The following is a 23,666-nucleotide window of genomic DNA, read 5'->3' as shown; positions in this document are numbered from 1 at the left end:
AGAGGAAAATTCAAAAAGAATATCTAATGAATTATTCTAAAAGAAGTTGATTTGATGCTACTTTTATCAAATTTCTAATGTCATGAGTTACTTTTTCTATTGAACATTGAAGAAGTCTTTTTCATTTTTATCATTTTAGATAAAATGTTCTCTGTCCACTTTTTCAATGTTTTTAAACACTAAAACATTCTCTTACACTTTACAGGCTTGATGTCATGAAAAATGACTATATCCCAGTGTTGGCAAATCCAAAGAAAATTGAACTTTGCCCTAAAGAAAGTGAAAGCCAAGCAAATAATTTACCTAGGATTAGTAGTCTGTCTTTAAACGTATAGTGTGGGTCTAACATTTCATCAAACTGAGCAAGTAATGATATATTTTTAAAGTTAACATGTGTACTAAATATGAAAAGATACCATGGCAAGCCAGGATCCCAGTGTAGAATCAAAACGAATAAAGTTCTTTTAGATTTTGTCATTTCTGGAGTAAATTAAACCCGATAGTACGTGAGAATATCTGAAGTTTCCTTATGGGATTTTAATTCTAGAAGGATGTTGAGTCACTGTCTAGCAAACTTAAGCACCACTTTTAAGATAAGAGAATACAAAAATACTCCAAAAAGACAGTAAGTTCTTCCAATTAAAATTAACCTAGCCTGCTTATTTACCTGTCAGTGTGTCATCATTTTGCTAATGTGTTCCAGCATCTTATATGGTGGATCACTTTAATCCACTGTGAATAAAATGATGCCTCCTTTTGGTCAGCCAGTGGCCTATTCTGCCTAGTGATTCTTAACGTTCTCCAGAATCAAATTTCATTACATCATTTTAGAATAGCTTATGATTCTCTAATAAAGGGATGGCCCACAATACAAATGCTTCACATTTCCTAAATGTCATATCTATTCAGAATCACTTTTTCCTACTTCATTTATCATGCTTAGTGGTAATTCTCATATCTTTCTATTTGGCCACAGCCCTTAGCTCTCATTTTAGCTGCTTTTCAGCTGTCCTTTCCTCTTATTACTGGAGATTATTTTCCTGCTGAAATGAAATATTCTCCACTTTGTCCCTATAGAACTCAATTGGATTTTTATCTTCCCACTTCTCTAATCGGTCAAGATGTTTTGAATTTAAATCCAAAGTAAGAAAGTCAGTCTACCCAAGTAGATGTCATCAGTACAAATATACTTTGTATTCATTCAAGTAATTGATAGAAGAGTATCTGTTTTATGCCTGGAAGATGTTAATCTGAATTGCCTCCCCCCAAAAGTTAATTTGAAATATTGCTAACTGCCATGATAAAATTTATTACACAAAGGGAAAAATGTGATATGAACAATCTAAATATTCTATTTCTTGAATATTCTGTATATATCATGATAGACTAAGCAAATTAAAATTAACCAAATCTATTTTTTTGTCAGTCTCACCATTCTAAAGCAAATGAAATCCAATAATGAGGTTTTTGGAAATTCTTACGGATTAGTGTTCTTTATTTTTATTTCTAATTAATTAGGGGATGGGGGAACTGCTGGATATTTCGAAATATTTTTGGTTAAAATATGGGACACAAGAAAAACAGTGTTATAAAGTTATTAAGTAGGATGTAGATATCCAATGTATGTGCGATCATGCATGATACAAAGTACATTAACATAATGATTGACTTCTTATATTGGTAATGTCCACTAGGACTAAGAATTCTGATTAGCTTATTTAGCTTATTTTCACATCAACAACTCTGGATATTTTTACTTAGAAACAATCATTGGATAATTCATCTCTATTTATACATAACCTTAAAAACGTATGACTGTGTTGTTTCTCACATTGTGGTGAATAGTATTACTTTTGTCTTTGATTTCATAAAACATACAAAGAAATCTATTTGGCATATTCTTCAAATCAGGGAAATGGCTTACCACATGCCTATTCTCAGATGGTTTTTTATTACACAAGGATTTTTTTCAGTAATAAAAAAGTTCAGAAATTAAAAAAATGTAGATGATTCACTAATTATGATCATCTGGATTTACACAAGTGCAGACGAATTGGCACTTCAGCATTATCATGAAAACCTGTAAACATTTAGGAAATCACTGTAGGGAGACCAAAATTATTTACAAAGGATCATTTATTAAACACTTTTTTAACAAAATACAAAGATTGTTGTTCTGCATGAATACATCATATATGAAAAAATAATGTGTTTTTACTGAATTTAATTTGAAAACATTCAGAATTTTACATTCTACCAACTTGAGGAATCAATTTTGTTTTGCAACTTGTCTAACACCATGGCCAATCAGGAGGGGAACCATTTTTCTTGTTAATTAAATCATATTCACAACAGCTAACATTTTATAGAAATAAAATCAGACAATGTCTGTCATACAAAGCTCTTTCTGCAAGTAACTGATTTGCCTATGATCCTAAATTTTTTTCCAAGCTAGAAGATAGGAAGAATTGAGGAGCTAGGTAAGTTTTATAATAATGTATTAGCAGCAGTTGATAGAAAATGCAACATAAGATTTGTTTTGTCTGTGGTACAAGAATATGTCCTATCAGACTCTAATGTATTTTTCTCTACTCAAAAATAAGTAAGCATGTGCTGATTGTTTCTGGGATGACAAAATGTATAAAAAGACAAGAAGCTGGTTCTGGTTGTCATCGTGAGTGCCTATTTTCATCAGCTAATACGAATGCATTGCTAAACTTAGTGAAGACAGTAAAATGACTTAAGGGTAATATATACAGAGTTAAAATACATTTTTTAATCCACTTAAGAGTGATTTCAGGCACTGTGGCTGTTCAGGATAAAATGTCTCATGGTTTATTCTTGATAGTAGTGTAACTGTCAGTGCAAGCAAGAGCAAATACCTGCCCACTGTCACACACATGACCTCGGACATCTGGAATGTTCAGAGCAAATTCACCTTCTGCATCTTCACTCTGGAGGCACCTTCAATGCACATGTCTCATAGTTTGCTCTTGATAGCAATTTAATTTTCAGTGCAAGCAAAAGCAAACACAAAGCTGCTCACTGTCATACACACGACCAACACATCTGTAATATTCAAAGCAAGTTCACCTCCATCTTCACTGTAGAAGAATCTTTAATAAGTGGTACTTAGTGTAAACCCTCTATATATCATGAGAAACAGACTCGAGATGCCTGAATTTAATAATATTAAAAATCATGGTCCTAGTCATCTCTCTGTGTAAACGATGTTTGAAGAAGGCTTGCCATCACAACATTTCTTTCCTGAGAATGGAGCTGATCCCCTCCGTGTATATCATAAGTGTGCATGCTCTGAGCTGTGGTCACTGTCGTGGCTGTCTTCATTCGCTAGAGAGTCCCCTGTTTGTTGGAGAGTGGCTGCACCGATTCCCGAAAGCTCTGAAGGGAGAAGTGTTCCTTTTTTCACATTCACCAGTTCCTTTTCTCGAGCAGCAGCTCCTTGCTGTCCTCCTTTTACTCTCTTCCACTTCATTCGCCTGTTCTGGAACCAGACTTTCACCTTTAACGAAGAAAGGGAGCAAACAAAAGAAAGCACGAAAGAAAGTTAAATGGACCATTTTTTTCGTCCTTTTTGGTCATCAGTGAAAAAAATAGCTTTTCAAAGACTTATACACACTATGAAAGAGTGAATATGAAAATAAATCAACATTGAATGTAATCATGTCCCATGTTCATGAGAATAATTTTAAAACTTTCAGAAGGTACCAAGTACTATATTTCACATTTTATGACATACAGTATAAAAAATAGATGGGAAAATACTCTATCATTTTAGGCTGTTCAAAGGTATTTAGCGTTATAAAGAGTTTCTGTGAATTAGAACTAACATTTAATAATTGTCTGGGTCAAACAACAGCCCTCCTCCCGCCCCGGGCTGTCAATTCCTGAGCCCATTTAAAAAATGCTCAGGGAGCTACTGATGAAGCTACATCTGGAAGGTCATTCTGTGCCACTGCAGTCCACGGCTGCGTTCCCAAAGCTTTACTTGACCATTCCACCTCAGAGTGAGTCCATCTTCTTTTGAACTATGCTTTTTTTTCTGCCCTTAGTACTTTTATTTTACTTTACATGTATGTGATTCCAATGATTTCCTCAAAACAAGATCGAGATCCGAAATTTTCACTGATACTTGTTAATTGCTAATACTGAGATTGTATATTATGGTAGTCTCATCAGCTTTGTAGAGACATGCATTAAATGACCATCCATGACCACAACCATAATAACAATGGCATCATTTCATTTTCTTGTTCAGGAGGAACTCACTTCCTTTCCTGCTGCACTTCTCATCACTGTATATTCTTATTAGGCTAACTATTCCTTTTACATTGCATTTCTCTGTCTACCCCACTCAAAGTTACCACAAGCCTGACTTTTGTGTTTATCATTCCCAAGCCCTTATTTGAAACAAAGATATAAACAGAGACAACAGCTTTTTTCACTACATGTGACCCTAAAGAGTACTAATTTCGTCTGTCTTTTAGATTTATCAAAATGGAATGTTTTTAACTATAGCCTTCTTGCCTTATCCATGTTGATTCAAGGGACTGCATTCATTCATTTTTCATGACTGTATACGATTTCATTGTGTGAATATATCACAGTGTACCCATTCTCCTGTTCATGGACACTTGAAAAACTTGTTTTTTTCCATTATAAATGATGCTGTTATAAATATTCTTGCATTTGTGTTGTGCTAAACATGTGATAGAACTTCTCTGAGTATACATCCAGGAGTTGCCATCATACACAGGGTGTATGAATGTTGAATTTAACATGATAATACAGATAAATTATTTTCCAAAGCTTCATCAATTTAACCACCCGCAGTCCGGGGTGTAAGAGTTCTTATCAGTCCACATCTTTGTCAATATTTGGAGTTATCAGTCAGTTTTTTCCAATATAATGACTATAAATGTTATCGCACCATGTTCTTAGTTTGCATTTCCTGATTACTATAAAATACAGCATCTTTAAGTGTTTATGGCCCAGTTGTATCTCTTCTTTTGTGAAATGCCTCCACATCTTTGGGTTGCACTGAGTTGTTTTTGGATTTAATTTCATTCCTTATGGACTCTTAAAATATGTTCTGAATGCTAATTTAATGCTTTGTGGTTATATGGCTGTTACTATAGTCTCTCAATTTATAGTGTGTCCATTTCCTTTCCTTAGAGTATCTTTCGATGATCAGAAACTCTAAAATTTATTATATTCAAATTTATCAATTGTTTCTCTTATGGCTATCTTTTTCATGTCGTCTCTAAAAATCTTCTTTCTTCTGAGACCATTAAGATATTCTTCTTTGCCTTCTAAAAGTTTTAAGGCTTGCATTTCAAATTGAAGTGCTCAATCCATGATGTACTGATTTTAGCATATACTGCAAAGAAAATTTCTAAATTTACTTTATTCCACATGTATAATAAGTTATTCCAAGACCATTTAATGAATAGTCCACCCTTTTTCCAGAAATTATTGTTTTCAACTTTGTTATACATCAAGTTTCCATTTACACATAGCTTTATTGATGCACTCATTTGTTATATCCTTTTGACAAAACCGCAGTCTTATTATAATTTCATAGTAAGTCTTTATATCTGGCAGAGATAGTTCTGTTTTATTCTACTCCAGGAATATTTTGAATATTCTCCATTTTCATTTTAGAAACAATCTCAATTTCTGTAAATGCAGAGTGCTAAAGAGAAAGTAAAGAGAAACACATTACATTTCTAAAGATGTACTTATTTTAGTGGTCTTCAAATCACAATACTCCATCAAAATTTGTACAGCTTTCTCAGCTGCTGGCACCAAAAAATATTTAAACCAAGTCATTTCTCAACTCTGGATTTTCATTGTTCTATCAGACCATAATTAAAATCTTGTATCATACATTATCCATACATATATTAATCCATTTACAATCAAAAATAAGAAAATGTAGGAAAAGATTGCTTAGAAACGCAGAATATGTAGTAAAATAGACTGATTAAAAACAAGCTGATTGGTGGTTTTGTTTGTTTGTTTGTTTTTGCGGTACGCGGGCCTCTCACTGTTGTGACCTCTCCCGTTGCGGAGCACAGGCTCCGGACGCGCAGGCTCAGCGGCCATGGCTCACGGGCCCAGCTGCTCCGCGGCATGTGGGATCTTCCCGGACCGGGGCACGAACCCGTGTCCCCTGCATCGGCAGGTGGACTCTCAAGCACTGCACCACCAGGGAAGCCCTGGTGTTCTTATATTATTATTACTTAATAGCCAAATGACAAGCTGTGATTTTTAATCATATATCTACTTGGCGCTAAGCCCCTATACTGATAGGTGCTATATATGCATTTTTCAAATACTCAAAATTTTTTCTATATGATTCCTATTTTATAGATGAGGCAGTTGAGACTCAAAGGTTAAGTGACTTGTCTAAGAGTACACAAATGCGAAAATGTGGTGCCAGAATTTAAACCTGGCGGTTTGTTTGGCTCCAAATTGATTTTTTTTTTTTGGTTTTGTTCCTATTATATTTCAAACTCCTGCTTTTTAAGCCTTGAGGTTAGAAAAGTAAAGAATATAAAGTATGTGAACTCCATCCATATGATTACTATCATTCAGGTAATTCTCCTACTCAATATAATTAGGTTTGTAAATATGACACTATTTTCCTGTACTGTAATTTGGGTAATTATACTACTCAATTTAATTACCTTTGCAAGTTTGACATTGCATGTTTCATTAGACCTTTTCCACATGAGTTGAGCTCTACTCCTGGCTTCACTTCTGAGTTTCTGTGTGAATTTGAGAAAATTATACTTCTCTCTGCCTCAATTTTCATATTTGTAATATTGGAATAATGAGCCTTTCAAGATTCTCCATAGGGACATTTTCTCCATGGACAATTCCAGATGGAAGAAACACATCATCATCATTGTCACTAAAGAGTGAAATATCCAGCCAAAATAATCTTGGCAGAAAATGGGAGGAATAGATTTCTTTAAATCTATACTTATTTCCTTTTCTGGGAGGAGGGGTGCATTAATTCTATAATACCAGTATAAAACCTGTTATGTGCAATTCTAAATGAGAAAAATGTAAGAATATGGTATTGATTTTAGAAACAGTATAGGTTATTTTGTGTTGTTTCCTATGTCTACCATGTGAAATTTTGCCATTTCATTTTCTTAAACAGACAAATGAAATACTTCAGAGTTTTCAATAGTAGCTATGTAACAATACATATATATGGATATATAGATATATGCATGTATATGTGAGAGCATTTGATGATTATATAATAAATTTAAAAATTCTAATACCTTTAGGTATCTTCTTGAGGTATTTCTTGAAATACCTTGAGGTATTTTCTTATTTCAAGCTACATATTTGATACAGGAACTCCATGAATTTAGTAATGGAACAAAACACAGAAACAGATGCATGATGAGTACACCATATAAAAATGGGAAGGAAGAGTAGAGAACTTCAAAAGTCAGTGTGTCCAGCTGTATTTTCAAATACACTATAAAATATTGGGATGAATTGAAATAAGGAGAGGAAGATTTTGGGGAAAAGCATATGTTTTTCTACAACCATCACAGTATTAAAAACAAATCTATAAAAGTAATTCCGGATTATGTCAATATTGCCATTAGAATAATAACTCCATGGTTTTATAAATAAAGAAACTTTATAGTTTAATTTATTATCACTTAATAATCCAGCTTCGTTGGCTGGATTGAAAAAATACTTTTGTAAGATAGCTAAAGAATAATCATTCAAATGCTTGACAATTTTTAAAATATGCAAATCATTTTGATTAAAATTTGCAAGTGTGTTTCATATAATAATCTGCACTTATAAACTAAGTAGAGTAAAACTAATCTTGTGTTTCCTTGGTGACTTGGAATCTCTAGTCATTCATTCATACACTCAATATTACTGAATATTTAGTAACAGGTAAGAGGGGTTAGATTGAGGAATGTGTACAAATAAATAAGAAATAGTTCCTGCCCTCAAGGGCAGTTTACTGACTGTATATGAGGCCTTTGGCATATACTGAGGTGAGTAAAGATTAGCTTCATCTTTTATAGAATATCCTTAAACTGCTTGTTGTTGTAGTTGGTGTCATTGCTAATCCCCTAATAAGAGGTTCCCTCAATGGTCCATGAGATGGCATGAACTCTACCCCTACATTCAATGTCCCACACTGTTTTGCTGCCACACAATTATTATAGCAAATGATTTCTTTCCTCTGGGAGTCTCATGCTCTTGTTGTTACTGGCATCCTGTGTGTCTCTGAATTTTTTGTTCTAGTAACCTAGGGTGGTACCTTAGGTGCTAGGAAATTGGATCATCAAATATTTTGCATACAACTAAAACAAATCTGTCCATCTTGGAGTATGATATATAAATTTTGTGAACTTTTATTATTTTATTTGGGCTTAAAGTCAATTTATCTCCTATCGGCAATTTCTCTGGAAATGCTGGTTAACGGTTTTTTTTGTTTGTTTTTTTTTTTAGTATTTCCTTTTTTTAAGATTGGATCTAGGGCAAGATTCCATATGAAGTGTGTTTTGTTACATAGTATGATTAATAATTCAGATAAAAATAAATTATTTCTCCCACAAGAATCTGAGTAATAAAAAAATACCATTGTTCATGAAACCAAAGCAATATGAACCAAACTTATAGGCTCTTAATATTTCTGCACGAAGGTAGTATTTTTCAACAAAATCTTCAAAATAAAAAAATAACAAAGGAAATAATAGCCTGCAGTATTAGTAGTAAATATTTAAAGTGCTCAGTTATAAACCTTACTTTTCAGAACATCTGATTATTACGAAGCCTCACTTTTTAATCCCCTAGTTTACAAGTATTTAGTATTCACATTGCCTGGATAATCAAACTACTATTTAAATAAATAGGAAAACATTTATTCACATCTTGACTCTCGTTACTGAAGAAAGCAGCTAAGAGAATCTTACTGTAGTTAATTTGTTTAAATGATATTTCAGAATCTAGAAATCTAATTTTTCTCTTTAATAAAAATACTGTAACTGAGAATCACTGTTACTATATGCTAAACATTCATTTTATCTCTTTAATTTATTTAGTCATTCACATATGGCCTTCTATGTATAAGTTCATAATACCTGTCCTTGAGGGTTCACAATATATCAGGAGAACACAAATGAAATACGTAGTTGTATTGTCATACAATTTTCTAAAATGGCCAGAGGCAAACTGGTTGATAGAAAGAAGAATCTATATAATGCTATAACCCATATTTATAGACTACCATAAATGTGTCTTTTGAAGAAGCAATCATAACACATAACATCTGGATGAAAACTAAATATTTCAGTGACATACCTAGATGTCTCTAAACATCTGGAGTTTGTAGATTTAATATTTCAACTGTTTCTATTTGTATATGAACACTTGAAATACTGTAAACACTAACAAATATTTATTCACATCTTTAACATGTGAAAACATGCAAAGGAGTAATTGTGTGAACATAATTTTATCACAGGTGTGATTAAATTTGATCATGGTGGCTGATCTAGTAAACCTACTGTATCAATAAATGGATCCCAGTAAGACTTATCCAAGTAATTCAGTGGCAAAGTCAGCGGTTAAACTGAAGAATTAGAACCAAGAATGCTCTATAAGGTAAGGATGAAAAATGGAGGAAAAGAAAGCTTCTTTACTCTTCCTTTCTGAATAGATTTATATCTGATTAACAGAAGGAATCCCTCGGCTATTTCCAAGAAGCACGTGGGAGCTACCGGTTGACTGCTGTTTCTATAGCAGTGCAACATGGGGTTGGGACGTGGGGTGTATGTGTGTGTGTGTGTGTGTGTGTTGTGGGGTGAAGGGGGTTAGGACATATTCCATGACTAAAGCCTGAATCCCTGCGTAGAGGACTGCCACTCACCTTTCTCCTCTATTTTAACACAATGTTTAAGACCAGGAAATCATTTTCTGGTCTCTATAATTTTCAAAGTCTCTTTTTTTCTTTTTGTACTTAGAATGCTTGAGAACCAGGCTCACTAAAAAAAAATGTAGTCATAAAACATTTACTGTTTCACATGTCTTTGAACAAACTGAATACGCATTAGCCATTGGCAGCCGTGGGCAAATAACATGTTGAACAAGAAATAAACTCTTTCCTAGGCAACAAATGAAATTCTCCATTATAAATGGTAATGCAATGGGTACTATTACAAGCCAATCATATGTATTATATTCTCCTTAACAAAAATGCAGCCAGAGTAATCATTCACATGACGAGCAAAATTCTTAGAGGACTGACCACTTTTAAATTTGACCCTTTAGAAATGTCATAGTAGTAGTAAATGCTAACAATTATACCTTTTGTCATACCTGATGAAATTCAATTCAAATGACCTACTTTATTAATATTAATTTACAGTGAAAATTCACTACACTAATTCTATACAAGATTTTAAAAAAACAGATACATCTTTTAGTTATTCTAAGTGAAATATTGTTTAGCTCAGTATATCATGAGTAAATGACTTCAGCAAATCTGTGTGGAAATATCAAAACTAAATAAGGCATTTTTCTCCATTACTGTGTTAACAAATTCCTGAATAGCAATTCTTGAATACATGGAAATTGTGTATTCTGACCCACAGCTGGTATTTATCTTGTTTAAACTACTAAGATCAACTAGAATGATGACCTTTGCTCGCAACATCTTGCCTAATCTCTGGGATAATGTTTAACAATAGTTAGCAATATATCACAATCAGTATATACAATTTTAAGAAATGAACTTTATCCTAGCCACTGTCTAATTAAGTGAAATCTATCAAATGTAAATATTTGATTGAAACACAGAAAGTCACCATTCTTATAAGAGCAGAATATTGGCAATTCTTATGATTCAATCTAATTAAATATTCAGATTATTTCTTGACAACTAATTTCAATATCAGAATACATGTGAACTTTCACCACACTTTTATTAGATTTTGGGACTGTCTCCAAAATTATTCTAAGAACTTATAATGGCAATTATTACTATCATATGAATATACACTGACCACAAAAGTATTCAGTAATTTCAATAACTGGGAAAATTTCAAAAAATTGAAAAAAAACTGTTCAGCATAAGAATTAGAAGTGATAAAGAGAAATGAAGTTAAAATCCATCCTAAGTTAAATACGTCTCAGGTTTTCATGAGGAGTCATGGAAATAGGGAGTTAATTGGTAGAAAGTCTTTTATAGCCAAATTCTCTAGAAATTGTCCATTATTAGATCTGTATTTACTATTTTATAGATGTCATAGAACATATGCAACGCTCTATATACATTTTTAGATAACAGAACATCTCTTTAAAGTTGAAGATATCAACATAAAACTTGAACCGGCTTCTCAAAATTTCCAGAAGCTTCTTAGTTTTAGAATTCATTTTAAATTACATGAAAAAAACTTACATGATCGCAAGGATACTGTGGAAAAGGAGTAATCTTTCATTACAGAAGATTTTTTCTTTAACATTACAGTTTAAATGATGATCTGTGTTGCAACGCATATGTTTCAGAATGTTACTGTCGATTTATTGATTAAATATAAGTTAATTACTTGTTTCCTTATTGAGGAAATACCTAAAATTAAGGCTCATTTTATATGTGTGTGTATATACATACAGGTAGATAGCGATGTATCTGTATATCTCTATGTCTATCTCTCTATTCATCTACCTAAGAACGTTTTAAAAAATAGATTCCTTACATACTCTCAAGGCTGGTTCAATAAGGGTGGAGTCTTATTTTTCTGATTTTTTTCTATATTATTTCAAACTTGGATATTTACATTGGTAAAAGGTTAGGGTTCAACTGTTTATTTCTCAGCCTTCTACTTTATACAGCTAATATCTCTGAAAATTAATTTAGGAGAGGGTGGAATTGTTAATCTTCTCTTTATAGATTTTGCTTTATTATTGATATTCTTAAATTTTACATCATAGCCTTTGTTTTGTGGAACCTAAGGCAGTTCTGAATGTGGCTTTTAGAGCTCACCACACATTGTCGATATGCATTTCTTTAAAAAACCAAACAAACAACATTATTCAGGAAATATCTCTTTTTATTTTGAACTAAGATTCCATTGTATATTCCACCATCAAATTGTGCACCCTATCCTACCCCATTTTTCCCATCAGAGTCAAATTATATTTAATCTCTCAAATTAGCAGGCACACCATGATTTACGCAAAAGAAATATCTAACCGTTACTCTACGTGACTGTTAAATACTACTCTAAAGAAATGAGGAAATATCTAAAATCACTGGCTACACAGGTATTCTTGGATTACCTTGAATAGACAATATGTCTGATCTTGGAGACATAATTTATTACCTAAGTAACTGAAAGTATTCATAGATATGTATAGAAATAAACCTGCAAAGGGGAGGGATTGTGCAAAATTCTGAGTAAAACACAAAACCACTGTTTATTTGGCACAGGAAAAATTCTCCTTCACAGTCATCCAAAAAATGGACATCTATTTGGAAAATACTTGGCATTGAGCCATTTAATGATTTATGAGTAACAAACAAAACATAATCCCTCTCATTCCCACTAATGTAATATGATCCAACTAGGTGGGATTTTCCATTTATCTTGGCAGAGGTATCATGAATTCAGGCTGTTTATCCTGATAATCTTAGCTTACAAATCTGCAACATTGCACCTTTGATTAGCTCTGTGAAATGATTTTGTGAAAAGGAAGGATCTCCCATTCTTTCTATATTTGGCAGCCTTAACTCTATAAATATGTCCATTTTGTCACTCATAGTTTTATGCAGCTGCCTTCCCTCTTCTTCCCATTGTGAGACATTAAAAATTTGGCATGAGCTTTTTCCAAGTGTATCTGGATGGATGAAAAAGCCAGAATAAGCTTGTCAAACTTAAAAAAAATCTTGGGACAGGAGGGTCTTTAGACTGACTGGCTCTTCAAAGTATTCCAAGTGGCTCTGCCAACTGAGGATTATTAGATGTTGACTGAGAAGGGTAGATGAGAATATGTTGTACACTTGAGGCTGTAAATTAGAAACTGGAAGGTTACTAGAGTGGTAACTATTCCACAAAAAAACACTATATAATTAAAATATTTAAAGCTCAACTTTGTTCCAGTGTATTCATTTTTATTTAACATAAATCAATTTTCTTTAACACCTAAGTGCTAACATGGAATTCCTTTGCAGGATAAGCCTCTTTTTCTCCTTCTTTCTTTTTCCTCTTTGGCCAGATGGAGTTCAAAGGGGATTACAGACTTCCCCTACCTGTATAGGCACTGCATTATGGGAGACACAAACATAAAAGTCCTATTTCTTTGGAGATTTCAGAACTATTCTTCAGATTTGAAAATTTGAGTCCCGAGTGATATTTAAGGATTTAGTGTACCTTACTTTTCTCTAAAAGGAAAACTAATCATTATTGCAAATATTTATAATCACATGTATGTGGCCCATCAGAGCATTGTGGCAAGTATATTGATTGGGTGATATAAACAAGGGAGCAGTATCTACAAATAACATATCAATTATACATATACATATTTTAAAGGCAATTATGTAAATTTTCTAAATAAAATTACATCTAAAAACTGTTTCTGGTTATAAAGTAAGTTTTCATTTAGGAGAAAGTTATTTCTTGTGAAACAATTCTGCTATTAATGGAAATGATTCAATATTTGTTGTTTTTTCCCTTTACATTGTTAGAACATACAAGTTCTTTTTCTATATTTGAATCTTGAAAGGCTTTTAAAAAATCAATAAAAAAAATTTTAGGAGATTATTCTGTTAAAGTTAAGGAAAACACTGAACAAAATGGAGTTAGATATAATATTCTTTGGTGTATACATTTAAGTTACTTTAATAAATCTCATGTTATTTTAAAGTATGGAAAAAATCTTGCAGCAGAATGGAACTGGGAAACTGTACATTTATAATTAGAATATTTTACATGTGGAAATCCTATAAAAGGGGAGTTATTTAAGATTTTATATGTCAAGATATAGATTACATAGGTAAGTATGTATGACATTAATGCAAAATCAAAGTAATGGAATAGCTGTATCTCAATTAAAAGAAGATGAGTGCAAAGGGTTCAGTTTATAACTCTATGTTTATCATTTTTAAAGCCCAACCATGAGAAAATAAACTGAAAATATCTCACTGGGATGACTACTCTGGCATCTTGGAGGAATATGCTTTCAGACCTTTAAGAATAGCAAAACTGATTGACAGCATACAATATTTTTCTGACGAATTTAGCATAGTAAAATTCAGCCCAGAAAAAAAGCCTTCGGATTCTTAATTTAAGATAATGAATGTGCACTGAAGTAGAGGACAAAGACATAAACATTTGGCATAACCAGAAACATTCTCTCAGATGACCCTGTCATTCCTCTCTTTTGATATTCAACACTCATCACAATAGTGAACACTTGTTCAATTTTTGCTTCTTCCATGAGTTCTACCAGACTTGTCCAGCTTATTTTAATAAGATTTTATTTCTATCATCTAGCTCAACAAATATTTGTGTTACAAAAGGATTAACTCACTATGCCTTGCATAGCAAAGAAGTTTTCCCCCTCTGGGTGATAGATTTGTTTTATAGTTTATGCTAAAATTTCTTTGACATTCATTGTGACATATAAATCTGAGTAGAAGAAAGAGAAGGTAGTTTTAATTTCCATTTTATGCCTTGGGGAGATTGTTACTTGCCTAAGAATACCCAATTCCAATTGGCAAATCTAGGATTTTTGTTCAGATTTTTCTCATAACAATTAAATTTTTTTCTGACTAGCAAAAACTAAAGACATAATTTTGATTGGGAATTTAGATTCCACATGCATCCATCATATTTTCTTATTAACTTGCAAAACTGTTAATAGAGATTTATAGGATAAAAAAACTCTTCTACACAATACCAAATTTTCAATTCTTTGAAAACCTAATTAACTCTTAGTGTTTGTTGTTGTTGTTATTTTTTCCCTTTATGGAGCTATAGTTAGATTGTTTCCCTAATGACCTCCAAAAAATTTTGCCTTCCTTCCATGGGTCTACTCCCATAGGCGGTCCCCTCTTACAATGACACCGAACTTGGTCATATGATTCACTTTAGACAATGGAATATTAGTAAATATGATGCAAGCAGAGGCTTTGAAAGCCCTTGTACATTGGCGTTTTTCCTCTAAATACTCCTGGGAATGCTTTGTGAATCCCAGGGAGCCTATTAGAAGATGAAACCACATATGCAACAGGGACAAGATGTCCCAGGTGAGGCTGCCTACACCAACCAATTCTTAGTTACCCACCAGCTGACTACAGTTCCATGAGGGCTCTAGGTAAGGCCAGAAGTAGGCCAGTTGAGCCCAGTCAAAATCTTTGATCCTCAAAATTTTGAACAAATTAAATGTTGGTTATTATTTAAAGCCATTAAGACTTTTCAGTGGCTTGTTACACAGCAAAGGCTACGTGATACAAATTTTAAAGGGACCCTTTTTAAAAAACAAAGATTAAAATTGTGCATGTGTGTGTATACAGTGTGTGTGTGGGTATGTATATATATGTACATAAATTTTTCACATAATGGCTTCTGATTCTTTTCCAAGAATGGCAAGTCAGTTAGGAAAAAAGAAGAAATACCCAAAATACCTTCAAAATTCCCAAACCAAATTTACAGAATTTCTCCTAAAAAGACATTATTCTTAGCCAAAAGTGAGACCTCTGCTCTATGATCAGATAATGACAGGTAACCATAGGACATTCCCAGAAAAGAAAGCACGGATCTTGACTTTTCTCTAGACTAAACACAGTAATGCATCCCATATTTCTGTAGATTACAAGAAAACCCTAGTTTCTTATTTCCTTTATGTATCATTTAAAATATAGTTTCATTTCCTAGAATTCACTGTCTCTATACAAAAACATTAATGTATAATTCCACCCTCCTTTTTTTCTATTTCCAGTTAAAAAAAAAAAAAAGCAAAAAAACAGATGTCTGACAATGTAGATTTTGGATCCTGCTTTCCAGCATGCCAAATGTTGTACACTTATGGAGAGAACTTTGTATGTGAAATTCAAGGGAAGGAAAATGTTGTGCTCCATAACTTCAGTACTAGTCGTAATATTTAATAAAATATAAACTGCCAATAAATAAAACCACATAAAAGTGTTCCTCTGTATATTTTCACTACCCAGAATTATCCTACTAAAAACTGAAATACAGAAATTAACAGAAGGAAAGCAGATGATTGAAGAAGTTGGATAAAATAACTTGCTTTCCTAAGACAGTATTCATCTGTCCACACCATGTTGATATTTCTTTGCTTCCAGTGGGATCCCTGGAGGAGGTGCATACAGTGGAAGAGGAAATGAGACTCTACTCCTAAGAGTGCCAATCAAAACTGCATTGTCCATAAAGATGTTTGCATTTGCCTTTCAGGAATGTTTTCCTAAAGATTAGCAACTATTAACCATCCGTAGGGTAGATTCTCCTAGGGAAAATCAGAATCCATATAAGGAGTGCTCTGGGAACACTACTGGAGCAAATCATTTGCCATTCAATTAAAATACAAGAAAGGACCTAAAAAGTAATTAATTAAAAATATTATTTAGGTCTTATTAACTGGTGCCCACAGGTCACTAATAATTTCAAAGTGTTCTCTAAATGAGTGGGTACCAGAATTTTGAATTTCTGAGACCAATACAATTTCAAAAATATTTGAAGTAATGGGGTAGAAATGTTTACCAATGATCTATGTAGCCTTGCTCCCATAATTTCCCAGCTCCCTTGAATTTAAGTGGTACTATTGACTATTTCCGGACATTAGAGTGTAAATGGAAGTGACATGGGTCATTTCCAGGTGAAAACATTTAAAGGTCAATGCATGAACCTCCAACTCTTTCTTACCTCCTGTGGTTACCAAGGACACCACATGTCAGGATGCCAGAGGGTCAGATTGGGTCCCTGAGTGATTATTTGGAGTGCTGGACTTGTAAAGTTAGTATGGAGAGTGAACAAACAATGAACTTTTTTCTTATGTCACTGAGGTTTGGGGGTTAATGTGCAACATAAACCCTATCCTGAGCAAGAGAGGAAACTAACATGGGATTGCCAACTTTCTATTATTCAAAATAAGGAGATTTTAAAATATAAGCAAATAAAATTCCTCTCTATATGCCATCATTATATAAAATAAATAATATTTTAAAATAAAAAAATATAAGAAAGGTACAATCACAGAACAAAGGATGATTCCTTAAACTGAATAAATGCAGTTTTCTATAAAACATGACTATCTTATTCTTTCTTAATTTTGTCATTTTGCTGGGCAAAAACTTCATCATGAAAGAGAAAATCTGTCTTCCCAATGATATTTAAGAACCACAGATCTAGATATTTCAAAAATGGCGGGAGAAGATTGTTGACCCAAAGCAATTAAAAATATCATATAATCTCAATATCCGACATTACCTGTCTTTCAGTGAGATCCAGATTCACTGCTATCTCATATCGCCTCAGTCTGGTCAGATAATTATGATGGGCAAATTCTGCTTCAAGTTCTCTGATTTGCTCTTTGGTAAAAGCTGTCCTTTCCTTCCTGGGTTTGCTATTGACTTCTGACTTGTAATTTCCTTCCTGGGAGTCTGAAAATAAAAGAGAGAATTAGATTTAGTTCATTCATTTAAACATGTTCAATCATATCATTCATACCAGAAACATTTACTGAGTAACTACTTTTCCAGGTAGCATTAGACATGGTAAAAATAGACAGAGACCAAAGACAGTAAGACTTATCTCAACAGGGTGAGATAAATTTCTTTTTTTTCCCAGTGTGCCCCCAAGTGACTCACAGCCTAATTGGGGAAGTGTCTAGTTTTCTTCTTTTGAAATAGGAACAAAAAACTTAACTGCTCTTAACATGCTGTTATAATAACAAGATAAAACAAAGCCCCTCTAGAAAAAATTTTATATCTGAAACTATTCAGATATAATTCTTCTAATAAGTTTCTCAACATAAATTCTTGAGGTCTAAGTATGACTAAACAGAGTGATCCTAAGAAACAGTGGTGACTCAGTATGTGACTATCTGAGCAATTCAAATATCTAGCAACTGGACCATAAAAGTCAGTTCAAGCTCAGAGTAAGCATACGTAAGTGTGTGTGTGTGTCTATTTATTGGTTTTTTAATTTCAATTTAAGTGCAGTCTCCTTGAAGGCAATAGCAATGCTCTCTTTTTATTTTGAATAATACTTAGTGCAATGTGGAATCTATAAATACAATTTTGTTCATTTAACTCAAAATATGAACAGAGTTTTAAATGTCTTTTCCCTACATATGAGATAAACATAAGATGCACAACACCTAAAATTAGGTATCCAAACACCAAATCTTATAATGTCCTGTAGAAAAAATCATAATTTACAGCAAGCATATCATGCCATCTTTTCTTCTAAGAGTTCAAGACATAATTAACATAGAGTTATTTAACTTATCTTCCTAATATCCCTGAGACGTAGGTTAGAAGACATTCTTAACATACTGAAGAACAGAACGTGTGCCTATAATGGAAAAAAATTCTACATATACAAAGTAATAGATAATCATACCAGATCTAACAATTCATGTCAAATTTACCTCAGTGAAATATCAACATAATCAAGATAAAGTGGCATGTCTGTACTCTCTCAAAAATTATTTCAGTTTTCTAATTAATTTTGAGCCTGTACACACAAGCAGTGATGCCTTTACCAGGTAGTGATACAATGAACTCTTCTATGAAGCCAAATGAGAGAAATGATATAGGAAAAATGACGGTCAATCAGATTACGAAGTGTGACATTTTTTTAATTGACAAATATAGTATGGTACAGCTTTATGAAGGACCTTTTAAAGCAGTATTTGTTTCTTCATCCAATGATGCTTAAATATGCTATGTACAAAATATTGTTGTTTTTTTAGTGTTCTTTTCCTTTCTGTCTGGCTGTGGGAAGTCTAACTAAAGTCAAGAGGGGTCTACATAATGGAAATCCTCTAGACAAGGTGCTCTAATGTAAACAGTTTTGATTTGACTCTTACCAGAATCTACGCTGGCCAAATGTAAAGTTTTCTAGGTCTAGTAGCAGCAGTGGCAATAGGTTTGCATCAAAATTTTGGCATACTTGGCCATTAATTTCCTGTGAGGGATCACAGGGCATGTTTCACTGACTGGCGCACTGGCACTGTCATAAATTCTTTAGAATTCACAGACCACATTTCTGGGCTTGACACATAGCCCCGTGTTGACTGCCTCCCCACCTTGACAGGGCAGTCAGGGCTTTATCCAGTGCAAAAAGTGGTTTGTGATATGTTAGACACAGGATGACTGTATCTAATTGTAAGCCACTGGGACCAGATGAGTTACGGATTAGATGTGTGAGTTCTCAGCTAGGCTGTGTTTACACCATGTGAACTTACCTGGCTCTAAGCGGAACGTGCATTATCCACTTTTTTAAGCCACAGATTTGCCGACCTCCACATCTTTGGTGCATTTTGCTATTCTGGTATTATGTGAACAAAACTTTCCAATGATTGATTTCTTTCTTTCTTTTTTTTTTTTAACTTTTCCATCAGCTGTACTGGCAGAGGCAAGCTCAGTCACAGCCCAGAATATTCAGATAAGTCCCTCTCACAAGGACACATGTTCTCACGTGAATCAAAAGTATATTTTTGCCAGTTTGGAGCCATGTTTAGTCTGAAATCTGTGGCTGATTATTCTTTATGTGGGGACAATGCTCTTTTCCCTTCAGTAATGCAACTCTGGAAACTGAAAGCAAAGCCAGGGCATTTTTTCTCATAAGCAATTCAATTGGAATGATTCATGGTTAACACATTCCCTTATATAAGCATGAATGAACAAATTCACATTGAGGAAAGTCCTATTAAGTTGTATTTATTTTTGAAACCGATTTCTTTGAACTTTCGCAGTATTCAGCAGTACTTCAAAAATGCCACAGACACACAGAAACATACAAAACTTGGGCCAGTCCTTGGAAGAAGGGTTACATGCAGTGGATCTATACGTATGCCCAATGAAACTAGAAATATACAAGAGAAGGTTTATACATCCAGTGACTGAATTGGAACAAAAGTCTGGCTATAATTCAACATTTATATCCAAAAGCAACTTACCAAGCGCCTGAATTCCAAACCAAAGTAGCTCACAAAGTGAAACCCAGTGACTAAAATGATGTGAATTGTGCACACTTACAATAAGCACAAATGGAATAGTTATATTGGAATTAACGTGACAAAGAGTGGGTATGTGCTTCTTGATTTCATTACCTAAAAGAGAATGTCAATGTAGCTGAGGTGGCACCAATGTCAATTAATTATGTGGACACTTTTATCCTTGGGTCTGTGATTCTGTTGTGGTTTCCACCCATGATGCTCCCACTTTTTCTTTCCTGTGAAAAACATGCTCCTTGGGATTGCATTTCTGGACTTATATTTTCTATAATCTTGGATTTTAAACAGTTTTTGACTTTCTTCCCCTGTATTTTGCAAAGTCCATCGTTTGCTGACCCTGAAGCTTCTACTACTATCACCTGACTAGCTTTTCTTTGGTGGAAAACGGGTGACAGCCTTGGACGAGGCTTTTGGCAAACTGCACATTAGCTTCCATCTGTTTCCCAGCTGTTTCAACTGAGGCAAAACTCCCTCCGTTTTCTTCAACCTCCCATATCCTATGCCAAATGGTAGGTGTTGAGGGGGGAGTCTGGAAACTGCCCTCCTTTCTTGCCTACAACCGCAAACAAAATGTCACCATCTGTACAGTACATTGCAATGTAAAATAGTACAATTGTTGTTTCTCGTCTCAGATACTTTAATGCACATGTGGGTGCGCTCTCACTCTCCCTCACCGCTTGGAGGAAATGTTGACTTATGTGTTCAGGTATAGTTGGCAGTCCCAGTTCCCTAACCTTTTGCTCCCTGGGACTATGCTAATGGAAGAAGTCTGCAATACTTCCGTGGAGGATAAAAATTGCCCTCTAAGGATCGTTTCTGTCTAGCATTTAGAACTTCTCCACATGTGACTTTTTATTTCCCCTAGTGCAAGAGGATGCCAAAAGATAATAATGTTTTACTGACAAAAAGTAATGTGAGGGCTTGGTCTGTTCACTAGTGGCACAGAATACCTTTTAGCAAAAGAGAAATAATAAAGTATGATTGAGTATATTTTTGGCTACCCTGAGTAAACTTATTAACTTGTTTAAATGAAGAACATAATTTACCAATGTCTGTAAAATATCAAAATGTAAAGGAAGGTCTCCATAGCTTAGACTAAAATGAATACTTATTTCATATTCTGAAGAAAAAAATGAATACTAAGCCACAGTCTATTCTAGTGCTTTGCAACTTCTTGTATTAACGTTTTGTAAGCTATTCAAAATGAGAGATATTCTGTTATTATTAACAAAGCTCTGCAAATAGTAGATATAGGAAGCTAATAATTATATTTATATAGGCATAGAGATTGTGGATAGATGTAGGGTAATTTATAGAATAATCCTATTGATGCTAGTAATTTTCACATTTAAACGGGAAATTGCCTTCCTTATGGGAAACTTATCCAACTTGCTACTCCAGCTTCTTAATGAGTGGGCATTTCAGCCTTTCCAGATTTTTTTTTTTTTTCAGAGTAAATAATCTTCCCCAGGGGTTCTTAAATCCTCTAGGTGATCCACTCTCCAGATTTGAGAACCACAATCATAGTGAGCTACTATTACTAATGAATGTGGCTATTATACACTGAGGTATGTAAGGGAAAAAAAGGATTGAAAACGACTATGCTAAATCTAGAATAGAAATTAGCATTGAAAATATCCACTGTTTCTTATACCATTGATGTGAAAAATGTAGAGCTACTATAACAGTTTCTCTTATAAAGCAAACCCAAATTTCAAAGAACAAAAAAAAAAGAAATTTCTATTTTTAGTAACAGTGTAGTAATAGTAACAGTTGTATTCAACATGCAAAAGTCATTCTATGGGCTGGACCAGTGATTATCAATTGGTGAATGTACTCTTTTACCATCCAGCCTCCCTCTTCACTGCCTCCTTGATTACTCATGGGATTGTCTAGTATGCTTTCAGGAATGAAATAAGTCGGATAAATCTCACATTAGTGAAACTGAAGATATATTTATTTTTATTACATTTGTGTTGCCAATTGTATGTTTTGAACAAATAATTTATAAAGCATACCCTATTTACTTCTGTTAAAGGCATTTAGGTTCTTACTTGGTGGGAGATATTGAAAGATTAACTGTGTATAGCTAAAACTTATATGTAATAGAATAGTTACTATTATGTCAGAATAAATTTTAGTTTTGACTTTTTAGATTTTGACTTTTTTAGATTTGACTTTTTCCCAATACACTTGGGCATAATTTTATACAACTAATTCTTAAAGTGAGAAAAATCAAAATTCAGTGTACATGACTGTGTCGGTACTTAGCAGTAGCTACCTACATAAGCAAATATTATAATTGGTAACATTACAGAATCATACCACATGATGTAATTACACAGAGGAAAAGAGTATGAAGACTTGAGATACTTTATAAAATCTATGTATTTTTAGGTCACATGTTAGAATGAGAGCGAAAGAGAGAGACATAATAGCACAAGATTGTTCTTAAACTAGTACCAATTTAATAACTTGCTATGAATCTGGATATAAATAATTTGAAAACAAATACCTCAGAATATACATAAAAATAAAATATTTGGGTCTCTTAAAGTCACCCACACCTTATACATAGATGTTTCCCCACAGTAGGTAATAATCTTACCTTGGCATTGCATTGCATTCCTAGGATAAACTGCCAAATATTATAACAAAGTCCTTCTCTTTGCTTCCTCCCTTCTCTATAATTTTAAGATGATAGCAGTTATAGGAATTTTAGCCAATTTAAAGTAGATACAGGCATTTTAACAATATTAATTCTTCCAATCCAGGAGTACAGGATATCTTTCCATTTTTTGTGTCTTCTTCACTTTCTTTCATCAATGTCTTATATTTTTTAATGTATAGGTCTTTCACCTCTTTGGTTAAATTTACTCCTAGGTATTGATATTTTCTTCTTTTTTGATGTGATTGTAAATGAGACTGTTTTCTTGAGTTATCTTTCTGATAGTTCATTTCTAGTGTATAGAAATGCAACAGATTTTTGTATATTAATTTTGTGTCCTGCAACTTTACTGAATTCATTTATTAGTTCTAACAGTTTTTTTGGTGGCGTATTTAGGGTTTTCTATATATAGTGTTATGTCATCTGCAAATAGTGACGGGTTTTACTTCTTTCTTTCCAATTTATGTCTTTTACTGCTTTTTCTTTCCTAATTGCTGTGGCTTAGACTTCCAATACTATGTTGAATAAAAGTGGCAATAGTGGACATCCCTGTCTTGTTCCTGATCTTAGAGGAAAAGTTTTCAGCCTTTTACCATTGAGTATAATATTAGCTGTAGCTTTGTCATACATGGCCTTTATTATGTTGAGATGCATTTCCTTTATACCACTTTGCTGAGGTTATTTTTTAACCATAAATGGAAGCTGAATTTTGTCA

General features: G+C 33.4%; 1 protein-coding gene across 1 annotated transcript in view; it reads right to left on the bottom strand.

Annotated features, from left to right (window-relative positions):
• Positions 1-2,116: 2,116 nt before the first annotated feature.
• MEOX2 (mesenchyme homeobox 2) overlaps positions 2,117-23,666 on the bottom strand; it is a 63,728-nt gene continuing 42,178 nt past the window's right edge. Inside the window, exons 2-3 of the mRNA XM_081244829.1 lie at positions 17,529-17,701; positions 2,117-3,523 (exon numbers count right to left, since the gene is read on the bottom strand). Coding sequence (XP_081100955.1) covers positions 3,299-3,523; positions 17,529-17,701 — 398 coding nt within the window. The 3' untranslated portion in view covers positions 2,117-3,298. The remainder of the gene's footprint in view (positions 3,524-17,528; positions 17,702-23,666) is intronic.

The sequence above is a fragment of the Mesoplodon bidens genome, assembly GCF_964165515.1.
Source record: "Mesoplodon bidens genome assembly, chromosome: 9".
Lineage (NCBI taxonomy): Eukaryota > Metazoa > Chordata > Mammalia > Artiodactyla > Ziphiidae > Mesoplodon > Mesoplodon bidens.
This window is presented reverse-complemented; position numbering and strand designations above follow the sequence as displayed.